We start from the raw sequence: 21,595 nt of genomic DNA, 5'->3' as shown, positions 1-21,595 counted from the left end.
ACGTTTAATTAGGTCTTACTAAGTTTGACTTAAATGGTAAACGTTTATGACTTATGCTAAATAAAAATTGTGATGCATCTAAAAAAAAATGCGAACAATTCTATGTTGAAAACTAAACAGATTAGAATTATTTTGAATTTTATATTTGTGTTGAGGATGCCAAAATCAATTGGAAAGAGCTCTGAGGTCTTGAAACCAGTGTAGTGATCCATTGTGAATTTTGTTGAACTCATCCACATAACTGTATGTAGATTGCTGTTTAATTTAAAACTCAATTAAACATTTGCTTATCAATTTGTAATTAATCAATTGACTTTTATTATTGTATGTGTTGCTTTTGTTTGTTAAGACAAAAATTGTTGTATGTGTTGGGAACTGCAATTTAATGAAATAATCAGTCAGTCGTCATTTGCGAATTGAATAAGAGGAAAATAAATTGTGTTAAAAATACTTTTGGTTAAATGTTTTGTTTAATTTGATTTTATGTGCTATATCATTTCGAAATTTGCTTGGCAATTAAATGCAATTAATGTTTCACACACAGTCACTCACAAACATATACTCACACTCCAAATCAGACAAAGTGTGCAACGAAATTCTCTTGAGTAGATTTGATATGCGAGCAAATACATTTGGTTTATTTGTATGGCTGGTGATTTATGTATGTTAATGTCTTTATAGCTAAGCAGATGCGTTGCAATTAGTACGAAGCATTAGAGAGAGAAAGATATAGAGATAGAGACTTAGACTTAGGCTTAGACTTAGCCTTGACTGCTGCTGTTTGTTTCATCTTCCGGTTTTTGGGCTCTTAATGAACTGCTTGCATAATTCATGAGCAACACACACAGTTAATCGTTCTGCCAATGCACACACACACACACACACATATATATATACAGCTGTGTGTGTGTGTGCATTAAGAGCTTGGCAATAAGCTGAAATGTTGAGCATTGCAAATTGAAACTTGGCTGCGTCTTGAGTGGGGGGCGGCCCAGTTGGCATAAAAGTGTTGACGCAAACAAGGACGATTGATTTCATGCAGCACGCACAGGATATATGCAGGATATGCGTATACGCAACAGCTGTCATACGCTCACACACACACATGTGTGTGTCTGTGTGTGTGTTTGAGGAGGGAGGGGGTCAAAGTTATGGCAACACCTACCGGTCCAACATGCGTTGCTGACATTTTGTTGTATTTGACAGTTGACATTTGTCAAGCGCTTAACAAAATTTGTCATATGAATCGGGGGCAAACCCCCAAGCCGGGCCGTCCATGCTGCTTAATGCCACTTGGACGAGCCTGTGTTGTCTGTCTGCCTGCCTGCCTGTCTGTCTGTCTGTCTGTGTGGGTGTGGCAAGCACGCCTTTATGCAAATCACTGCCAAACACAAGAGCGAGCGAGCAACTCTGGACTGAGACTGAGGCTGTGACTGGAACTGGGCTGAGTGGGTGTGGCAGCTAGCTAGAGGATCTGGAGATAACATTTTGTGCGTGGCGTTGACAAATGCATGTGTTGACATATACACACAAGTCTGTGTACTAGACAGAGGCAGCACAAGAGCGAGAGAGAGCGAGAGCGATAGGGAGTCAAGTTGTGTATTGAAGGCAAGCAGAACACAACGAAATTTTGATTTATTGTTCAATATGCATAATTAATGCACAAATGATACCCAAGCACACACACACACACACACACTTACATATATGTCCACACATACGCACCCAAATCACTCAGAACACAATCTGTTGTTGTATTCGCATATCGCACTTAGCTAAAGGCCATTTAACATTTTTCTTTTTTTGTTTAGAAACTGTTACGAAAATTGCTTTTTGTTTTGTTTAATATAAATTAAAAATGGAAGTGCGGCTGCTTTTGATAAAAATATTAATAAAAATAAGTTATTTAAACTACAAAAAAAAGCAAGAAATTTTTAACTTTGCAAACTTTGGAGATCTGCTTATAAATACGAAAATCAAATAGATAATGAAAGCGCTAAAGTACTTTCTTTTTGTAGAAAATTATAAACTAGATAAACAATTTGAAGCCAATCAAAAAACAATAATAGTCCATTGATAGTCACGATATAGTTCAAAAAGGTGAAGCAATATATGTAAATGAGATTCTTTAATTATTCTCTAAACTTTTTTTCTGTACCTTAGAGACGTATAAAAGATTTGACATTTTATTTAGTTGAGAAATTTTAATGATGAACTAAATTAAACGAGCTCTTTGTTCAGAATATTCCGAACTCAATCTTGAGCCACTTCCACTTCCATCTTTGATTTAAGCAGCGCTTAGACTTTAGTAGCAGTTTGTTTGTGTAGCTTACTTGAAAATAAACCTATTAAACTAATTAACAGAGCGTGGACTCCGATGTCAACTCACTGAACATGAATTCGACGGAGAACGAGGTGCCGGAGGTGGAATCGTCCAGCGATATTCTCGCCGACGATCACAAGCCGAGCAATTCGAACGATGAGAGCTGGACTGATGTCAATTTGAATGAGGATGCAGCGGTGCAGGCTGCAGCCAGCGCTGGACTCGTTGTGGGTCTGACAGACGGCAGCGACAAGCATGAGGCACATCAGCAGCAGCAGCAGCAACAGCAGCAACATGCACAGCAGCAGCAACAACAATCGCAGTTGGGCGCTGAACGCGGCGATAAGCCCGATTCGGAAATATCTGTGGTGCGAGTGCCCGATGGCTATGCTGCTGGTGGATCTGGCGGCTCTGCTGGCAATGCCAATGCTAATGCTAATGCTGGCGCCCAACGTGCGCGCGATGAGCTGCCAATGAAAGCGCCCGCTTTGGTCTCACAGCTGCCGCTGACGACGCCGTCACGCGAGGCGAGCTTGACACAAAAGCTTGAGATTGCTTTGGGTCCGGTCTGTCCGCTGCTGCGCGAGATTATGGTGGACTTTGCGCCGTTCCTTTCCAAGACGCTAGTGGGCTCACACGGACAGGAGCTGCTGATGGAGGGCAAGGGGCTGACTACGTTCAAGAACTCGCACTCGGTGGTGGAGCTGGTCATGCTGCTCTGCTCGCAGGAGTGGCAGAACAGTCTGCAGAAGCATGCGGGACTCGCTTTCATCGAGCTGATCAACGAGGGTCGTCTGCTCTCCCATGCCATGAAGGATCACATTGTGCGCGTGGCCAACGAGGCGGAGTTCATCCTGAATCGCATGCGTGCCGACGATGTGCTGAAGCATGCGGACTTCGAATCCCAGTGCGCTCAGACGCTGCTCGAGCGTCGCGAGGAGGAGCGCATGTGCGATCATCTGATCACCGCAGCGCGCAGACGCGACAATGTCATCGCCAGTCGCCTGCTGGAGAAAGTGCGCAACATAATGTGCAATCGTCATGGCGCCTGGGGTGATGCCAATGGACTAACTGCTACGCCAGCTACGGCTACAGCAACAGCAATTGCCGTTGCTGGCGCTGCAAATGCCAAGAGTACCTACTGGAAGCTGGACGCTTGGGAGGATGATGCGCGCCGTCGCAAGCGCATGGTGCAGAATCCACGGGGCTCATCGCATCCCCAGGCTACGCTCAAGGCGGCGCTGGAGAACGGTGCACCCGAGGATGCCATTCTACAGACTCGCGATGAGTTCCACACTCAAATTGCAGTTTCGCGCACGCATCCGTCGGCGCAGCACAACAGCGAGCTGCTGGACGATGCCGAGCTGCTGATAGAGGATCGTGAATTGGATCTGGATCTAACGGGTCCGGTTAACATTAGCACCAAGGCGCGTTTGATAGCGCCTGGACTGGTTGCTCCTGGCACTGTCTCCATTACTAGCACTGAAATGTTCTTCGAGGTGGATGAGGATCATTTGGAGTTCCACAAGATCGATGCCGAGGTGCTCAAGTACTGCGATCACCTGCATGGCAAGTGGTACTTTAGTGAGGTGCGCGCGATCTTCTCGCGTCGCTATCTGTTGCAGAATGTGGCGCTGGAGATCTTCCTCGCCAGCCGCACCTCCATTCTGTTCGCCTTTCCCGATCAGCATACGGTCAAGAAGGTGATCAAGGCGCTGCCACGCGTCGGCGTCGGCATTAAGTACGGCATACCGCAGACTCGACGCGCCTCGATGATGTCGCCGCGTCAACTGATGCGCAACTCGAACATGACGCAGAAATGGCAGCGACGCGAGATCTCCAACTTTGAATACTTGATGTTCTTGAATACGATCGCGGGTCGCACCTATAACGACCTGAATCAGTACCCCATTTTCCCTTGGGTGCTCACCAACTACGACTCGAAGGATTTGGACCTCAGTCTGCCCTCGAACTATCGCGATCTGTCCAAGCCCATTGGCGCACTGAATCCCTCGCGACGCGCCTACTTCGAGGAGCGCTACGAGAGCTGGGATAGCGATACCATTCCGCCGTTCCACTACGGCACACACTACTCCACGGCGGCCTTCACGCTCAATTGGCTGGTGCGCGTCGAACCCTTCACCACCATGTTTCTGGCTCTGCAGGGCGGCAAGTTCGACTATCCGGATCGTCTGTTCTCCTCGGTTTCGCTCAGCTGGAAGAACTGTCAGCGCGACACGTCCGATGTGAAGGAGCTAATACCCGAATGGTATTTCCTGCCCGAAATGTTCTACAATGCCTCCGGCTATAGACTGGGACATCGCGAGGATGGCGTTCTGGTCGATGATATCGAACTGCCGCCTTGGGCCAAGAGTCCTGAGGAGTTTGTGCGCATCAATCGCATGGCCTTGGAGTCGGAGTTCGTCAGCTGTCAGCTGCATCAGTGGATCGACTTGATCTTTGGCTACAAGCAGCGTGGACCGGAGGCCATACGCGCCACCAATGTCTTCTACTATCTGACCTACGAGGGCAGCGTTGATCTCGATGGCGTGCTCGATCCGGTGATGCGGGAAGCTGTCGAGAATCAAATACGCAACTTTGGTCAGACGCCCAGCCAGCTGCTGATGGAGCCGCATCCGCCACGCAGCTCCGCCATGCATCTCTCCCCGATGATGTTCAGCGCCATGCCCGAGGATCTGTGCCAAATGCTTAAGTTCTATCAGAACTCACCGGTCATTCACATCTCGGCCAACACCTATCCGCAGCTCTCGCTACCGTCCGTCGTCACCGTCACGGCTGGACATCAGTTTGCAGTCAATCGCTGGAATTGCAATTACACCGCTTCCGTGCAGAGTCCCAGCTATGCTGAGTCACCGCAATCGCCGGGCTCCAATCAGCCGCTCACCATTGATCCGGTGCTGGGTACGTACATAACTCCATCCAATTCCCCCTTTTAATTCATTCACATTCACTTTCACATCAACTTCAATTTCCATTTCTAATTGCCACACTTCACGCTTTTTCAGCTGTGCACGGCACCAACAACAACAGCAACGCCGTCAGTCGCCGCCACTTGGGCGACAATTTCAGTCAAATGCTGAAAATCCGCTCGAACTGCTTTGTGACCACCGTGGATAGTCGCTTCCTGATTGCCTGCGGCTTCTGGGACAACAGTTTTCGTGTGTTTGCCACCGAGACGGGTATGTATGCGAAATGAATCGGAACTGAAACCTTAACATTGCATGTAAGGCAGGCACGAGCCGAACAATTTGAAGTAAATATAAAAGTACTAATATGTTTGTATAGCACACTGTATGCCAGTTCATATAACAGCTTAATAAAAAATATATTTAGCAAAGATTAGAACCATTTAGAAAACATATACACGTCTTGAGATATTATCGAGACTTTAATGATTTATGCAAAGTTCTTCTAAAGTGAGTCACTGTGAATTTTCTATAATCTGAATTGGATATAAAGATATAACGATTTAAATTTGCAAGTTACTGGTCTACAGTTATATTTACTTATTCATTTACAAGTTTAGTTATTATACAAAATATAATATAATAACTAAAGGTGGTGAGTGCTAGCTATGAAGTCCATCGACTGTTATATTTAATTTTCATAAAAAATGCTTCGTTTTAGTTTCATAAATATATGTGCATAACAGTTTAAGTATAGAAGTTAGACTGTGTGTTACTTTTCCTGAAATTCAATTAATCGAAGCCCCATTGGGGAGGAGGCAATGACTTAAAGCGGCTGCTATTGAACCTAATTGGGCTAATTTGTACGCTTTGTTTGCTCTCTGCTTGCAGCGAAAATCGTGCAAATCGTTTTTGGCCACTTTGGTGTGGTCACCTGCATGGCACGCTCCGAATGCAACATTACCTCGGACTGTTACATAGCCTCCGGCTCGGCAGACTGTACGGTGCTGTTGTGGCATTGGAATGCCCGGACCCAGAGCATTGTGGGCGAGGGGGATGTGCCAACGCCGCGGGCAACGTTGACGGGTCACGAGCAAGCTGTCACCTCGGTGGTCATTAGTGCCGAGTTGGGTCTCGTTGTTTCCGGCTCAACGAGTAAGTGTCTGTAACTGTTTAACCTGTCGCTGCTGCGATTGCTAATTACGTGAATTTTCTCGTGCCGGTTTTCTCTTTTCTATTTGTTTGTGGGTGTAGACGGTCCCGTGTTGATTCACACAACATTTGGCGATTTGCTGCGCTCGTTGGATCCGCCCGCCGATTTCCACTCGCCCGAGTTGATAACAATGTCGCGCGAGGGGTTCATTGTCATTAATTATGACAAGGGCAACGTGGCTGCGTATACTATAAACGGTAAAAAGTTGCGCCACGAGACGCACAACGACAATCTGCAGGTGAGTTTAACGTGCGAAACACTCATTACGCTCACTCGTTACTAACGCCTCGCTATGCCTTCGCTCTCTTCCGTTTAGTGCATGCTGCTCTCTCGCGATGGCGAGTACCTGATGACAGCTGGAGATCGCGGCATTGTCGAAGTCTGGCGCACTTTCAATCTGGCACCGCTCTATGCCTTCCCCGCTTGCAATGCGGGCATTCGTTCGCTGGCCCTAACGCACGATCAAAAGTAAGTAACGAGTAGCAAAAGAACTTATTTCAATAACTTAAGACTTGTATGCTTTGAATCGACTCATACTAATTTTATTTGTTTTCTCTTTCTCTTTCCTTTGCTCTCTCTCTCTCTCTCTCGTTATTTAGATATCTACTCGCTGGCTTATCCACTGGCTCGATAATCGTGTTCCACATCGATTTCAATCGCTGGCATCACGAGTATCAGCAGCGCTACTAAAGCTAGCGCCCCCACTAGTTATATATACTGAACAGCTTAATCAAAAAATCAAAAAAAAAAAAAGAAAACTTATTAAGAGCGAGACAGGCAAGTAACTTAAAAATATATTGTGAGCCAGTTTAGCACAACTTGCGGCATAGAGAGTGATGATGTACTTAAGAGCGAGTCAAATTTAACTCGCTCATATATTAATATTGTATGTTTGTTTGATTCGTGCATTGATTGTTTCTTTATTCCCTTCTTTTTATCGATAGACCCCTTTACACAATTCTAGGCTAGTAAGCGAAACTAATGTGGTTTTTTTTTTTTTTTGTTCGTCTAGCATAACTTATAATAGCAAGATTAGAAATGTTGGTGTGAGTGCCAGTCATAAAAGAGAAAATAAATAATTTTTTTTACTAGCATTACGGCATGTAGTATGTTAAGAAATATTTCAATAATATAAACAGCGACTGGTGGCTGGGTAGTGACAAAATAAAACTAAATAAATTATATAATATTAAATGCAAATGATAACAGAAAATAATAAGAAAGACAACAAGCGACATCGGCTTAAGTTGAGTAGTTTTAATATGAGAAAAAAAGTTTAAAAAAAAGAAAGAAAAAGAAACGAGTTAGTGTTTATAAAACGCAATAAGCAGTTACAAGAAAACTTAACTTTAATGTAATAATGTAGTAAAAGTTCTCACAAAATAGCTAAACACAAAAAATATGAAAGAGCCTAAGAAGCGCTTGAAACGAATCGAAACGAAATGAAACGAAACAAAAATGAAATGAAGCGTAACGCAATGTTATGTGTAGCGAAACGAAACGAAATGAAAATGAAACTATGCGGCCAAAACAAAGGCACTGAATGTGCAAAAAACAAAAAAGTAAACAGTACTAAAAACCGTAAAGCCAATTTTTACTCTATAATAAATTATACTAAAGATACAGCTTAGGCTTAGGCAAGCCAAACATGGGAAAATGAGTGAATAAAAGTCAGAAAGGCAGCGCGATAGGCGAAACGCGATATCTTCAATTGATAACTAACGTAGTTAAAGCGAAAGAAATTCAAATTCAACTAAACTAACTCAAAACTCAAGCTAAAGTCCCCACTAACTTATTCACACTGCTACAAGCTACTTATAAATAAATACATATAACAAAATAAACGTAACGCAAATTTTGAAATGCATTACGCATACGCAGCGTAGCCACACAGAGAAAATCAAATTCTTTTTGCTATTCAGCCATTTGCTAATTTGCTCACTCTGCACTCATTTCTCAATAATTTCGTATTACGTCCAACTTAAATTGAAACGAGACTCTAAATTCCCAAAAAAAAAGAAAAAAAAACACTTACGTCCAATTAAATTTATAATTAATTATTGCAATATCTCAATTATGTTTAAACATTTTGCATTTGTTGCCTTTTAATGAGACCTTCTTCCCAAGCAAAACAAAAAACTTTAATCCATCCAAATTGCCATTTGCACTTACGGCTTATACTTGTATATAGACAAATATGAGTATTGCTAAATGAAATGAAATACTACAAGTATACACACGTACATATACATATGCAAATACATACATATATACATATACACATACATAGTAGGTACAGTAGGACTTGCGAGTCGTCCGTACTACAGCTTCAAGGATAAACATTCAAATGAAGAACATTCGGTTGTAATATTGGCCCCCCCTAAGAACTAAAAACAAAAAACACAAAACTATGCGCTGGCCACAATCAAAGCAAACAAAATTATATAACTAGTTAATAAATAAATAAAGTGAATTAAGCAAACAAAACCTTAAAGCTAATGCTAATCGACAAACAATTCAACCTTGTATTTTTTTTCTGTATTATTTGTTTTAAGCAAATTTTGTTGTGAGCAACTAACAAATGCATCCATCCAAAATTTAATAAATTTAAAGTTGAACTTATATAAAATATATACACGAGAAAATATTTTATCAATTAAAAAAGCAACTAAAAAAAGTATAGATTTTGTTTTTATTTTTCTTGTTTACTTTGTGTGCATGTGCGTGTGCGTGTGCGTGTGCGTGTGTTTGTGTGTGTGTGACTATTTTTTCTTTTGTTAATTTTTTGAAAATTTTTACTACAACATTAGGCAAAACTAATAAATTTATATACATATATATTAAATAATTATAAATGCAAACAATGTTTTATTGCTAACTATTCGATGCTGTCCAAGTTGCAATTTTATAAACAACATTACTGCATAAAAATTACTGTAAGCGTTTGTTTGTTTTCATTTCCAAGCTTATAACCGTCGCCTACACATCCTGGCTTTTGTAATTGGCAATTAATAAACGTTATGTACATAAATGAATGCACATATTGCAAATATTAACTCAAAAACTTATTAAAAAAAAGCAACTAGTTAATTTTCAATTGGTTTAAATGCAAAAGCAAACAATTTTTATATAAAAAAACAAACACAAAATTTAAGCATAACAAGTACTATTAGTAATTTAAATGTTGTACAGAGGACTAAACTTAAACGCTAGCTTAACGTTATTGGTGTACTTAAAGCGAAAAAAAAAAAAATGAAATTAAACTAAATTAATGACACACAAGAAGCCTAAAGCAAGTAAATGTGCAGCCCTAAACAAATCTAAAAGCTACAGCTAAGCGGAATTTACAAAAAGCTAACTTCAACTTACAAGCAAAACTGCATAAGATTATTAAAATAAATAAATAAATGAGGACTTAAGTTATGACACAGCAGTTTTAAAGCGTGAGTTTTTTTTTTTAATAATTGAAATCGCATGGCATATAAAATATACAAAATATGTAGTAGTGTATTAATAAAAATTTATAAAAGGATAAAAGTTTAAAGTACTTGCATAATGTTTTTATTAAACAACAAAATGGCTGACAATTTTAAATTTATACAAGAGTAAAATTAAAAACAAATATATATATATATATAAATATTGAATGAAAAAAATTTAATGAAAGTATTTAAGAATTTATTCATGCACGTGCAATTTATTAAATATACATATTTATTTACAAAAAAAAAAAAAAAAAAAAAAAAAACAACAACCCTCCTAATTCACAACACCTTCCCAGAACACAACACACACAGACACACACTGAAAAAAATTTCTAGCATTTTATGGCCGCAAGCAAAACAAATTTGAAATTATTGAGCCTAACATTAAATAAGAATGCAATAAAAAATTATTAATATTATACACACACACATACACATACAATATATTTTGTCAATAATGTTAATTAGCAATTTAACGCATACACTGAGCGAAAGAGCAGTACTAAGGGCAGTAAACGATACGATATATACATATATGCACATGTATATATATTAGTAAAACTACAAACAATTCAAATGTTCATTAAACTCTTTTTTTTCGCAAGCTAAAATGAAAAAAAAAAAAACCAAAGCAAAGCGTAATGTTTGCTGCGTAAATAATAAACATTAATGAATTACACAAACACAGAAAACTTTATGCATATATTAATATACAATTAACGCTAAATAATAATAAAACAAAAAAACAAAAATGAGAACAGAATTAAAACTAAAACGAATGTTGCATAAATCAAATAAAAGGATAAATTATTAAATTTAAATAAATTAAAACAAAAAAACGTACATTTAAGACAAAACAAAAACATTTAACAAGCAAGTGAGCAAGCATTAAAAAACAAACAACAACATCAACAAATTATTATGTTCAATAAAGATACATGAAAATCTTACACGAAAATGTATACAAAGTGTTTTATTTTTTACACTTTTTGTGTGTGGCGGCCATTTGGGTAAGTAAGCAATATCACATTACGTATACGCCCTCGTTACCATACTACTGCCACCTTCAGTTTGCACAAAAACGACGCGGCAACAGCTTGGCCAGCTCAACACGAAAAATGCATAAAACGCAGCTGCAGCAGCAGCGGCGGCAATAACGAAAATGTCGCCACATTGCCGCCTAGCCTGGGCCTGAGTCTGAGTCTGGGCTTTGCCTCTAGCCTCTGGCGCTGGAGTCGCCTCGTCAAAAGTCATATCTATCTGCATATTATTCGGTGCGCTGCCTTGGCTGCTAGCTATGTGTGTGTGTGTGTGTGTGTGTGTCTGTGTGTTTTTTGGAGCGTGTAATATCCGCTTCCTGCATTTCCGGTTAGCGTGTTTTTTTGCACGGCGCGTATACGTAATATTTCCAGTAGACGACATCGTCGACAACGTACGAACATTGCATCAAATTGCAAGCGGAAATGCTGCAAAATTAACGAGCATGCGGCGCCAACGCCAGCGCCTGCAACAGAGCTGCCAACACCAATAGAAAAAGCGCAGCGAAGCGCAAGCAGCAGCGAACTAAAACTAGAGCGAAAGAGAAAGCAAAATGCCAGCGGCATTTGCTGTGGCAAACTAAACGCAAACATTTTGCCAAGCAGCAGCAAATGCAAATTTCTTTTTTTTTTGCTTTTCTTCGTCGTCACATCTTCTTCTTCTGCTGCTGCTGCTGCTGCTACTGCTTCTGCTTCTAGGCGCCTTTCGCTTCACGTTCGCGCTTTAGCCACAGTTGGTAGCAGCTGCAAATTAGACGCATCACTTAACCAGCAATGACATAAAGCTGCCAAGCGGCGAAATGCTAATGCCAAATGTCTCACTGACTCTGACGCCAGCGCCACTCCAGCCAGCAAAAGGCATGGTCAACAAACTAAAGTGACGACAGCTTAACTCAAATCGCATGCAAACTAAACAAAACTGAAAACACTTTAAGCCCAGCTGACGAAACTGCCAATAGCATCGAAAAGCTTGAAGTAAAGAGCAGCAAAGAACGCTAAACTTAATAGTTGCAACATTTAATTTTAGCACAATACCAAGCAAGCAGAGCAGCAGTTTCTGTTTCTCAGTTTCAGTTTACAGCTTTTCAAAGTTTCAAATTAAGCAAAACACAGTTTCATTAAAATACGTCTCACACTTATAACAAGGCATGAAACTCTGAAATCTGACGCCATTTTGCTCAGTTAGAGCTTATCACAGTCTCATAAGTCTAACTACGCTTTAAACTTTCTTTTATTAGCTGAGTTATAGCTTCGCAAAAATTGAAATTAATTACAAAATTTTGCTTACAATAAATGCAATAGTATTTTATTTAAAAATAACTACATTCATTTTAAAGTTAAATTGAATTGGCTACAACTACCGCTGGCTGATAAAGCGGAGATGAGTAAAATGCAAATGCATTGAGTTTTCTCTCAACTGCAATAACAGAACTGTTTTTTATATTCTAAAGGATAAATGAACCCTTGCAATCCATCAAATGTATCAATTGCCATACCAGAAATTTAATTAGAATATTCATTGCATGTTCTTACTTAAGCTCAATGCTTTGAGCAAAATAAAATCAATCGATGTTTGGCTCAAATCTGCGTACATCAATTGTCAAAGCAAAACCCACTCAAGTTCTCACTCATCAACTCAGCGAAACGGCGGCGCTCAAGTTCGTGGCAGCAGCAGCGCCTAGCAATACATCAAAAGTCAAAGCAAAACCCACTTACGCTCTCACTCATCGTACAATGCACAGTGAATTGAGTGCTCTCTAAGCAATGAAACGGTCACGCTCTCGATCGGCCGCAGCAGAGCTGAGCTCACTCATTGAGCGATGCACTGTCTGCGATGCTCTCTAAGCTACGAAACGACGACGCTCAAGTTTAGCCGCAGCAGCGCTGAACCATCGAGCGCAAGAGAACTAACGAATGAGGCGAAGAGCAGCAAAGCAGCGACGCTTACATGTGTGGGAGCATGATACAATAATACAAGGCTCTTCTTTTTGAGTGTTTGGGTACTTAGCTTCATTCGCTCTCGCTCACACCGTATACAAAACGAAAAGAGCAAGAGCGAGAATGCAGCCAAAAAGGAAGAAGAAGCGCAGTCCGCTACTTTGTATTATTCTACCATGTGTGGGAGGTTGAGTGAATACGTACACACGCATGATAGAATAATATAAGATAGCGGATTGTGCGCTTGGGTTCCTTATGAGTCTTTTTCCTGATCTCTTCCTCTCGCTCTTTTCGTTTTTTATACGTGTGAGCAAGTGACTGAAGCTAAGCACCCAAAACCAAGAGCATATCAGGCCACGGTCAGTTGTGCTTGGACTCTTAGCGATTGAACAGGTAGTGCGCGGGTAACCAGTGTAATAATAATAATAATAATTATAATCAATATGCTTGCTTATGGAGCTAGAGCTGACCAAGTAAATAGTTAACAGTTGGTCTCAATGCTGTATTATTTTCCAAGACTATATACAATTTAAAAAAAGGCGCATAAGTCAGTGTTATTCCTTTTTAGACTACTACGAGTGTCTGTTGCTCCAATGTTATACAATATACAATGGTGCTTTATATTGAGTTCTCGCAATTCTCATTTGCAATTTGCTCCGCCACTCGCCTTCAAATTTGATCTCATGCAAAGCTTGTCAATGTTGACAGTTGAATCCCAAAATAAATAAATAGTCTCCAAGCAGCTGGGAATGAATGAATACGAAGGGCTTGCTTATAATGAAGCAATCGATGCACTGGCCAATCAACAGACGAGCGACGAGTCCACAGATGAGGAGAAGCTAACTGCAGTGGCAGCATCAGATGATGAGGAAGCCTTGGAGCTGGATGCGAGCTACAATTGCTTAGTGGAGCAAACGCTGCATGCGCTGGGCTACAAGTCGCCCGGACAGTGGCCGGAGGAGGATCTGTTCTATGCCAAGCCGAGTGTCTATGAGCAGCTGGAGCAGCTGCTGCAGGAGCGTCGCAATACAAACGTGCGGGTTGTCATTGGAGAGAGCCAAGTGCCCGCCCATCTGATCGTGCTCCAATGCTATGCGGGCACACTGCAGGATCTGGGCGGCAATAGCAGCTCGAGCATTGAGCTACCCGTGGAGCGAGTGACTCCGCGCGCCTTTGAGCTGATCTACGACTGGATGCTGGCACGGCGGCCACGCCTCTGCCGCCTGGGGCTGCTCGAAGTGCTGCGCGCGTCGCAATTTCTGAAGATGCCGCAGCTGGAGCAGCAGTGCAATTGCTGCTTGGCCAAGGGATTCCACGAAGCTGCAGCTGTCTGTTTGTATCTGGAGGCGCGACTGCTGGACATGGAGCGCAGACAGCGCTCGATGCTGCAGCGCGTCGGCGGCTTCTTTCTCACGCTGGTGGCCAGCGAGGAGTTTCTGCAGCTGCCGCTGCGTGCGCTGCGCGAGCTGCTCCAGTCCAATGAGCTGGGCGTCAATACCGAGCAGGAGACGCTGATGAGCGCACTGCGCTGGCTCAACCACAATTGGCCGCAGCGTGAGCCGCTCATCCAGCCAGTGATGCAGTGCGTGCGCTTTGCCCTGGTGCCGCCCTGGCTGCTCGTCAAGCTGCATGCGCCCAACGGCAATCCGGAGCTCAATCGCATTATGGCGCTGCCCCAGGTGGTGCAGCTCATCCACGATGGCATCGGCTACACCACCACGCGGCTCTGCTATGGCAACGATCTGCAGGCCTTTCGCCAGCATCTGGAGCGCTTTGGCATGCGCTCGCCGCTGCCGCGCCGCTGGATCTACGATCCCGCCTGCCAGTACCACCATCGACTCAATTGCCAAATCAAGCAGCAGCTGCAGCTTCGGCAGTTCCTCGCTTATCTCAAGCAGCTGCAGACGCAGCCCAAGAACCACTGGCAGACGCTGCAGTTCCCAGATCCCAGCAAGCCATGTCAGCTCTGTGGCCAAGAGCAGCCAAGCAGTGTTCCCAACTCGACGCTGGCCAAGCAGCCTGCGTTCCTTCATAAAAAATGTACAGTGGGCAACGCTAAAAAGCAACAGAACTCAAGCAAGACTCTATAGCAGTTTTTATTGCCCATTTATTTATTTATTTACACAAAAGTCTTTTATATTAAACTAATAAAAATTGAGACTCAACCCAATAAGCTAAAAATATCATTTAATTTGATTTTTCTAATTTTCTGCAAAATTGAACAGCAGTTGAATTTATTTCAATATAATGCGATGCAAATCGCATGTGGTTATGCCTCACAGGCATCTAAATAAATATGCATGTGTGTGTGTGTGTGTGTTGCATATAAATTTGATTTGGCATTGGTTTCACATATGTGCAACATTTTTGTTTTTCAAATATTGATTTTCTGCTCAAATTTCGTTAACAATTATAAAGTTCAGCTGAGCACTTGGAACTTGATGGTCAATAATAATAATAATAAAATAATAATAATATATAATATATTTAATATTAACATAGATCTATTTCACTTAAGTGCATATGATAATAGCAATTTACTTGCTACTGTCTGTCTGTCTGTCCAGTGCGCCAATTACATTGATAAGCGAGCTGCCAAAGTATTTTTATTGCTAACTTAATTTGTTGGCATTGGATTAATTCACTCGAGCAGCATTTCAATTATTCTACACTGTCAACTACAGTTGAGTTCATGTTTGTTGCTGCTGTTGCTTGCCACATATATGCGGCATTATTGTTGCATATGAATTTTGATGATGGACGCTGAATGTCAAGCACAAAATTGTTGTTGTTGTTGTTGTTGTTGTTGGTTGCTGGTTGCTGGTTGCATAGTCCATTTGGCACGCGTTCGCCAGCTGCTGTTGCTGTTGCTGTTGCTCCTGTTGCTGTCTCTATGTTAATAAATTGCTCTGTGGCTAGCTCAGCTGCAGCATGCCCCACACACACACACACACTCGCACGTCAAAGCTTTTGTGGCAAGCATGGAGATTTGGCTGCATTGTCATGCGCTTGGTGACACACTTAATTTTGCAGTTGCCACATGGCGTTGAGTTGACTCATGAATTTACTTCATCAACGCCCCAGCCAGACAGCCCAGCAGCCCAGCAGCCCCAACATGGCTATCATGACTAAGCTTTGGCATTTCGGTTTAGAAAAATGGCAGCAGCAAGTGAAAGTCATAGCTGTGGCCAGCTGTTGTTGCAAGTTTAAGCTTGCAACATGTGTCAAATGTTATAATTTCTCGTATGCATAATATATTATTGCTGCTGCCAGCAGCAGCAACAGCCATTGCTGGCTGCAGTGCCAGCAACAATAATAAAATATCATTGTGACAAAAGCCGCAAAAGTCAACGAGCTGCAAGCTTCAGCAGCAGTTACCAAAAGAATTAGGCCTACAAATGAATATAAAGTGCAGAAGCCAGCAGCAGGCAGCAGGCTATGCACTCAGTAGACTAACAGCGAGGGGTGGCAAACAAAATGAATGACCATTCGCATGGGGGGAGGGGCAGCTGCTGCTACTTTTGTTTTTTTTTTCTTGCTTTTTCTTTGTTTTATTTTTTATGGCATGCGACGCGCTCTTTGTTGCAGGCCCCCAAATGATGATGAATGTTGTCAGCGTGGCAGGCAGAGACAGCAACAGAGAGAGAGAGAGAGAGGGAGCATCCACAGGGACAGGCTTGGGTAACTGTTGCAGGCGGCATTGGCGGCTGGCATTGCCTTGGCCTGGTAATGACAACGACAACAAAGTCCAACCAAGCGAGCAACCAAGCCGACAACTGTTGTTAGCCAAGGGCTAGAGTGTGCTGCATGTGCACAACTTAAAAATACCCTGTAAGTTTGCCTTATATATGCTGCAGCTTTAATGCTTATGATTGTTTTTGCTTGCTTAGTTTTTTCAATTTATTTACTTTGACTCCAGGTTTGTTTGTTTGCTCGCAATAATCAAGCGCTTTGCTACCAGGGCTACCAATTTTTTATTTGCATACAAAAACTGTTTTTGCTGTGCTGGTCTTAAATATTTAACAGCAAAAACTAAAAGCAAGTTGCAACTTTTATTTGTAAAATTCACGGAATTTTTTCTTAAATTTCGTAACTGCCACGCCCATTTTGGTTGCAATACGCAACACGAGGATTTCGTATAACGTGCTGCCACCAAATTGGAAAATATGTCAGTGCTTGGAAATTGCCCAACGCTGCTTCCTACTCCGCTGCCGTTGCTGCTGCTTCTTCTTCTCGCTGCTGCTCTGTTTCCATTCAATGTTTTTTTTCTTTTGCAATTGTGTTGCCATATTTCATGGCTAGCTGCTCTACCTGTGTGACTCGTTATATGCCTGCGTTTTGCTTTTTAGGGTTAGCAAGAAATTGGAAAATTGCACTCAACGATTGCCACAACAACAGCAACAACAACCAACAGCAGCAGCAGCAGCAGCAACAACAAATTGACAACGTGTCGTGGCAAAACGTGCCAAAGATGCGCCACTCCAAATGCTCTTTGCAATCGGCATCTTCGCATTGCATTCACATGTCTGCTGTTGACAATGATGACAACAACAGCAACAGCAACACCAACGGCAACAGCAGCAATATCAAGTGCAACAGCAACGCTTATTGTAGCAAGTGCAACACTTTTTTATTGACAATTGATAACGCGTGTCCGAAATGGCCACTGACAGCAGCAGCAGCAGCAGCAGCAGCATCAAGAGTTGCAACAGCAATAACCAGTGAACAGAATTGTAAGTGAAACGTTTGAGTCAGTTGCAAACGCATTGCGAGCTTTAATTGTTGCATGTTGCAGTTGCAGTTGCAGTTGCAGCTGTAGCTAAGTTAAGTGTCAAATACTGGCAGCAGGCTAAACAAATCATTGGCTGCCAGGCGAATGACTATAAAGAAATCATTCCATAGCAGAGAATCAATTACAGACTAAAGCAATTCAGCAGCTTGGCAACAAGAGCAGCTTAAAGCATGAACGACTTGCCTACAGAAATATTCGAAGCTGCTGGTTTATTGAATCTTCGCTTAAATTGAGACTAACAATAAGTATACAAATCTTATAACTAAACATTATCTAGCAGTTTGTTTAAACTGTTTTATGATTTGCACGTTCCTAGGCTCTATCGCTGGCTTGTAGGTCGTTACGATAGAGATGGGAGCGAGGGGATTAGGATGCGCTGTAATCTTGCTGTTGTTATTTTTCCATGTGTTCAGCTATTACAACTTTGACTGGTTGAATAATTCGGTCTTTCTGCCCCGAAGATAGTTCTAAGGAACTTTGACTGAACTATCTGGATCATATCAATATTGCTACTGCTGGCGTTACCCCATAGGTCCAGATGGGCTTAAGTACGGAGTTGTATTCAAGGCTGAGAGAGGACTGAGCGTTGATAAGCCAGTGGAGGCTTTTGGCCTTTAGTTTTAGTGGCGTTCTCTTGGCTTCGATGTGCCTATGCCATGTGGGTCTTCTCTCGAGCCGTACTCCAAGATACGTCACTTCGTTTGCTTGCGGGAGTGCGGAATTGTTTATTGTGAGTGCAGTTGCTGCTGAGTCTTCTACACTGAGCTGCTATTCAAATGTTTCACAATTAGTTCAAGCTTTATATTCTAACTTTTCGCATATAAATGTTGCACCAATTAAAGTCATGAGTTGTTCTGCTCGAGCTTAGCGGCGCTCAAGTGTATTAAAAGTTGGTTGCGTCCAGCTTAAGCCTTGCGCTGTCAATTGAAGAAAACCGGCTTAAAGTTCAGTCCAAGCTGCGAGCTATAGACAAAAAGTTAATGCAGTCAGTTGGGCTAGAGCTGGCGCTGGCACTGGCTGAGGCTTAAATCCGATTGGCAGCTTTTGTTGAGCGTTGAGGGTTGTGCATTGCATTGCCCTGGGGCTTGGAGCTTGCCGCTTGCCGCTTGCCCGGCTTACCGCTTGTGTCGGGCTGTAAGCCAAATCGATTAAGTCGCCGTCTTCGTTTACGGGCCACTCTAATTTGGCAGGCATCGAGTAAAAATATGCAGCCCAGACAGGAAGGGCAGGGCAGGATTAGGAATGACTTTTGTGTGTGCAGGCGAACAATATTTGTGGGTAGTGGGTGGTGCTGGGTTGGGCCTTGTTGAGAGCCATTGAGAAGTTTCAAGCGCCGTGACTGCGCGATGGCAAAAAGTTGGCTGCAGGAGTTGCACTTGAGCCAAGTGCCTGGGCGCGGCCATAAAACAAACAACACACACACACATATATACATAGAGAGCTGGCGCTTAAATCTATGCTAGACATCGTCATTGTCGTTAGCAAATATATGGCCAAAGAGGATCAAAGAGCGCGCCAGCTCCTGCAAAATAATTGCTGTCTACCTAGCCTAGACGCCTGCATAATTTCAATGCTAGTGTATTGGTGTATAGCTGTGTGTGTGTGTGTGTGTCTGTTCGTGTTGAAAATTCGCAGCACATTGAGAATCATTTGTCATCATTGCTGGTCACTTGCAATTGCCAAAAAGTTCAATGCAGTCAACTGCAGCGCGCGCTGTCGCTCTCTCTTTCACTCTCTCTATCTCTCTATCTCTCTCTCTCTCTTTTGCTCTTTGTCTATGCAAATATTATTTTGTGCCAAGCATGCTACAACGCATAGACAATGGCAAATAATAAAAACAGCAACTCAACTCTCGAGCCAAGCAACTTGAACTTTTATCGAGTGACAAAGCAGCAGCCGCTTGACAAACAGCGCAAACAACAACATCCAAGCCACCTTTTGCTCTTGCTCTTGGCTAAATGCTTGCAAGATGTAGCAATTCCAAACTGTAAACTGCTTGTCAAAGGCATTGGCCAAGTTGTATACTTAACGCTGTCGATTGCAAGGCTCAAAACACACACAGACACACACACACTAACACACTAGCACACACATACGCACATGCTACTAGCTAAAGTAAATCCGTTGAGTGTCTGGCTTGTTTGAGTTTGCTTGCAACTTGCCACTTGCAACGGCAACGGCAACGCTCAATGGCAACGACTATAAAACAAACAGCAGAAAATATTTTTGCCATTGCGCGAAGTCAGCTCCCACCCCCCTCCCCCCCCTCTCTCTCTCTCTCTCTCTCTCTCTCTCTCTCTCTCTCTCTTGCTCACTCTTCTCTGCCTCGCAACTTTAAAGCAAAACTAAAAGTAAGCCAAGTTGTTTTTATTAGACATACTTTTCAACAATTTTCTAATAAGAATTCTTAATTATGTTGTAAAAATATTAAAGAATAAGCAAAGTCTTTTTACATTGCTTAAATTTAATAGAAATAAATTTAGCAAGCTGCAGCTAATATTCGAATATTTGAAATAATAAATCTTCACATAAACTAGTTTTCTATACCAATCAATTGCCAATTACTTGCACATTAATATTCCAAATTTTTATATATAATCTGATTAATTAGCTAATATGTGGGCTTAGCCAAATCATTAAACGCGGCCAACTAATCTGTTGTTTGACATTATTATATTATTCCTTGTGATGAATTTATTTAATATTTATAATGTATTCAAAGCTTCATTTATTTCGTGTATCTGCCGCTTGGATGAACGCATTGTAAATTTCATAGGGCTGCAAGTTCGAGAGCTCCACAGTTTGTTGAGCCTGCAAGTGAATTTGATAAGCCCTAAGCCAATTTTAAAACTCAAACAAACCTGAACCTGCACAAATTCTGCTGGCGTCGCAGTCGTTGCTGTTGCTGCTGCTGCTTCCTGTTTCTCCACCAGGTGATAGTAGAATTCGCCATCCTTTTCGCGCAGTCTGTAGGTGCGTCTGGGTCCGCCTGGCGTCTTAAAGTTGATCATATGATTGCCACAATTGGTGTAGCCATCGCTGCTGGGCAGCTGCTCCTCCATGCTGGCCAAGATGGCCGCATTCTCCAGATCCAGCAGCGTGGTGCCCCGGCCCGGATTCGTATCCAGCTCGACTGGCTGCGTCTGTATGTCCTCGAACTTGTAGCCGCATTGCGCTTCCAGCTCTTGAAACGACACCACATTGTATTCAATCCAAGTTCTGTCGCAGGGCAGCAGCCCAGAGGCGGCCACCGCATCAACTTGCTCGCCGCTGCAGTGAAAAGTGGGTGGCAGTGAGGGGGGTGGGTGGGTGGTCTAAAGTTTGAGTCCTCAACTTACTCGTACTCGGCGCTTAGCGCATGGGAACTTTCATTGCCAGCGTCCATGCTCAAAAGTGATTCTCAACAGTTGCACTCAGTCCGGCAGCTTCAGCAATTTATTAAGCAAACTATATAAATTTGACAGTTATGCTGTTGCCACGGCACCTTGATCAAATTTATAAACTAACAACTGTCAGAGTGCCAGACCAGGGGTCTGAGCTAAAAGCAAAATCTGAATGCAAAGCGTTTGCTGATTTAAGCTGCAATTATAGATTGACTAAGCTACAGACGATTGTTCGCGTATTTAATAGTAAAAGGCATAAATTTGTGTAAATTGTTGTGCATAGCTGTAAAATTTATTTAGAAACACTAAGCCTAACTCATGTAAAATGTTAAGCTATAGTAAATTGCTAAGTTAGTTGTGTACTCAACGCTGAGTCGCTCTAGATCGTCAGTCAGTCAGTCAGTCAGTCAGTCAGTCAAACTCAATATATCAAATTAATTACTTTTGCTCTCTTTCTATACTTTACTGAATGTAAAGCGTTTGCATAGCAGCCGAAC

The 21,595-nt window shown here is 42.3% G+C and overlaps 3 protein-coding genes across 4 annotated transcripts in view; 2 read left to right on the top strand and 1 right to left on the bottom strand.

The window, feature by feature from the left end:
- LOC108606195 (neurobeachin) overlaps positions 1-8,481 on the top strand; it is a 191,359-nt gene extending 182,878 nt beyond the window's left edge. Inside the window, 6 exon segments of the mRNA XM_033294473.1 lie at positions 2,365-5,245; positions 5,350-5,523; positions 6,142-6,405; positions 6,505-6,701; positions 6,780-6,931; positions 7,063-8,481. Of these exon segments, the coding sequence (XP_033150364.1) occupies positions 2,365-5,245; positions 5,350-5,523; positions 6,142-6,405; positions 6,505-6,701; positions 6,780-6,931; positions 7,063-7,153 (3,759 nt within the window). The 3' untranslated portion in view covers positions 7,154-8,481.
- A 5,191-nt stretch (positions 8,482-13,672) lies between these two features.
- On the top strand, positions 13,673-15,013 carry LOC108604963 (kelch-like protein 40b). Its single transcript, XM_017994533.1, has one exon. The coding sequence runs from the start codon at positions 13,673-13,675 to the stop codon at positions 15,011-15,013; it is 1,341 nt and encodes a 446-aa protein (XP_017850022.1).
- Positions 15,014-20,390: 5,377 nt separating this feature from the next.
- On the bottom strand, positions 20,391-21,197 carry LOC108606147 (maker271). Of its 2 annotated transcripts, none has more exons than XM_017995998.1 (3): positions 21,054-21,197; positions 20,577-20,985; positions 20,391-20,526 (listed from the first exon to the last, which is right to left on the bottom strand). In XM_017995998.1, exons 1-3 carry the CDS (start codon positions 21,098-21,100, stop codon positions 20,440-20,442), a joined length of 543 nt encoding a protein of 180 aa, XP_017851487.1. In that variant the 5' UTR covers positions 21,101-21,197; the 3' UTR covers positions 20,391-20,439. The 2 variants fall into 2 exon arrangements, with proteins under 2 accessions (XP_017851487.1, XP_017851488.1); XM_017995999.1 differs by having other exon boundaries at positions 20,583-20,985.
- Positions 21,198-21,595: the final 398 nt, after the last annotated feature.

Source organism: Drosophila busckii, chromosome X (assembly GCF_011750605.1).
Source record: "Drosophila busckii strain San Diego stock center, stock number 13000-0081.31 chromosome X, ASM1175060v1, whole genome shotgun sequence".
Classification (NCBI taxonomy): Eukaryota; Metazoa; Arthropoda; class Insecta; order Diptera; family Drosophilidae; genus Drosophila; species Drosophila busckii.
Note: the sequence above shows the minus strand (reverse complement) of the source record. Positions and strands in the feature narration are given on the sequence as shown.

Bases quoted from the DNA above. Each gene is read 5' to 3' on its own strand.
- LOC108606147 (XM_017995998.1), bottom strand. From the start codon at position 21,100: ATGGACGCTGGCAATGAAAGTTCCCATGCGCTAAGCGCCGAGTACGA. The intron at 20,986-21,053 runs GTAAGTTGAGGA...TTTTCACTGCAG, and splicing joins GCGCTAAGCGCCGAGTACGA to CGGCGAGCAAGTTGATGCGG. The intron at 20,527-20,576 runs GTTTGTTTGAGT...ATTCACTTGCAG, and splicing joins CAGAATTTGTGCAGGTTCAG to GCTCAACAAACTGTGGAGCT.
- LOC108604963 (XM_017994533.1), top strand. From the start codon at position 13,673: ATGAATGAATACGAAGGGCTTGCTTATAATGAAGCAATCGATGCACTG.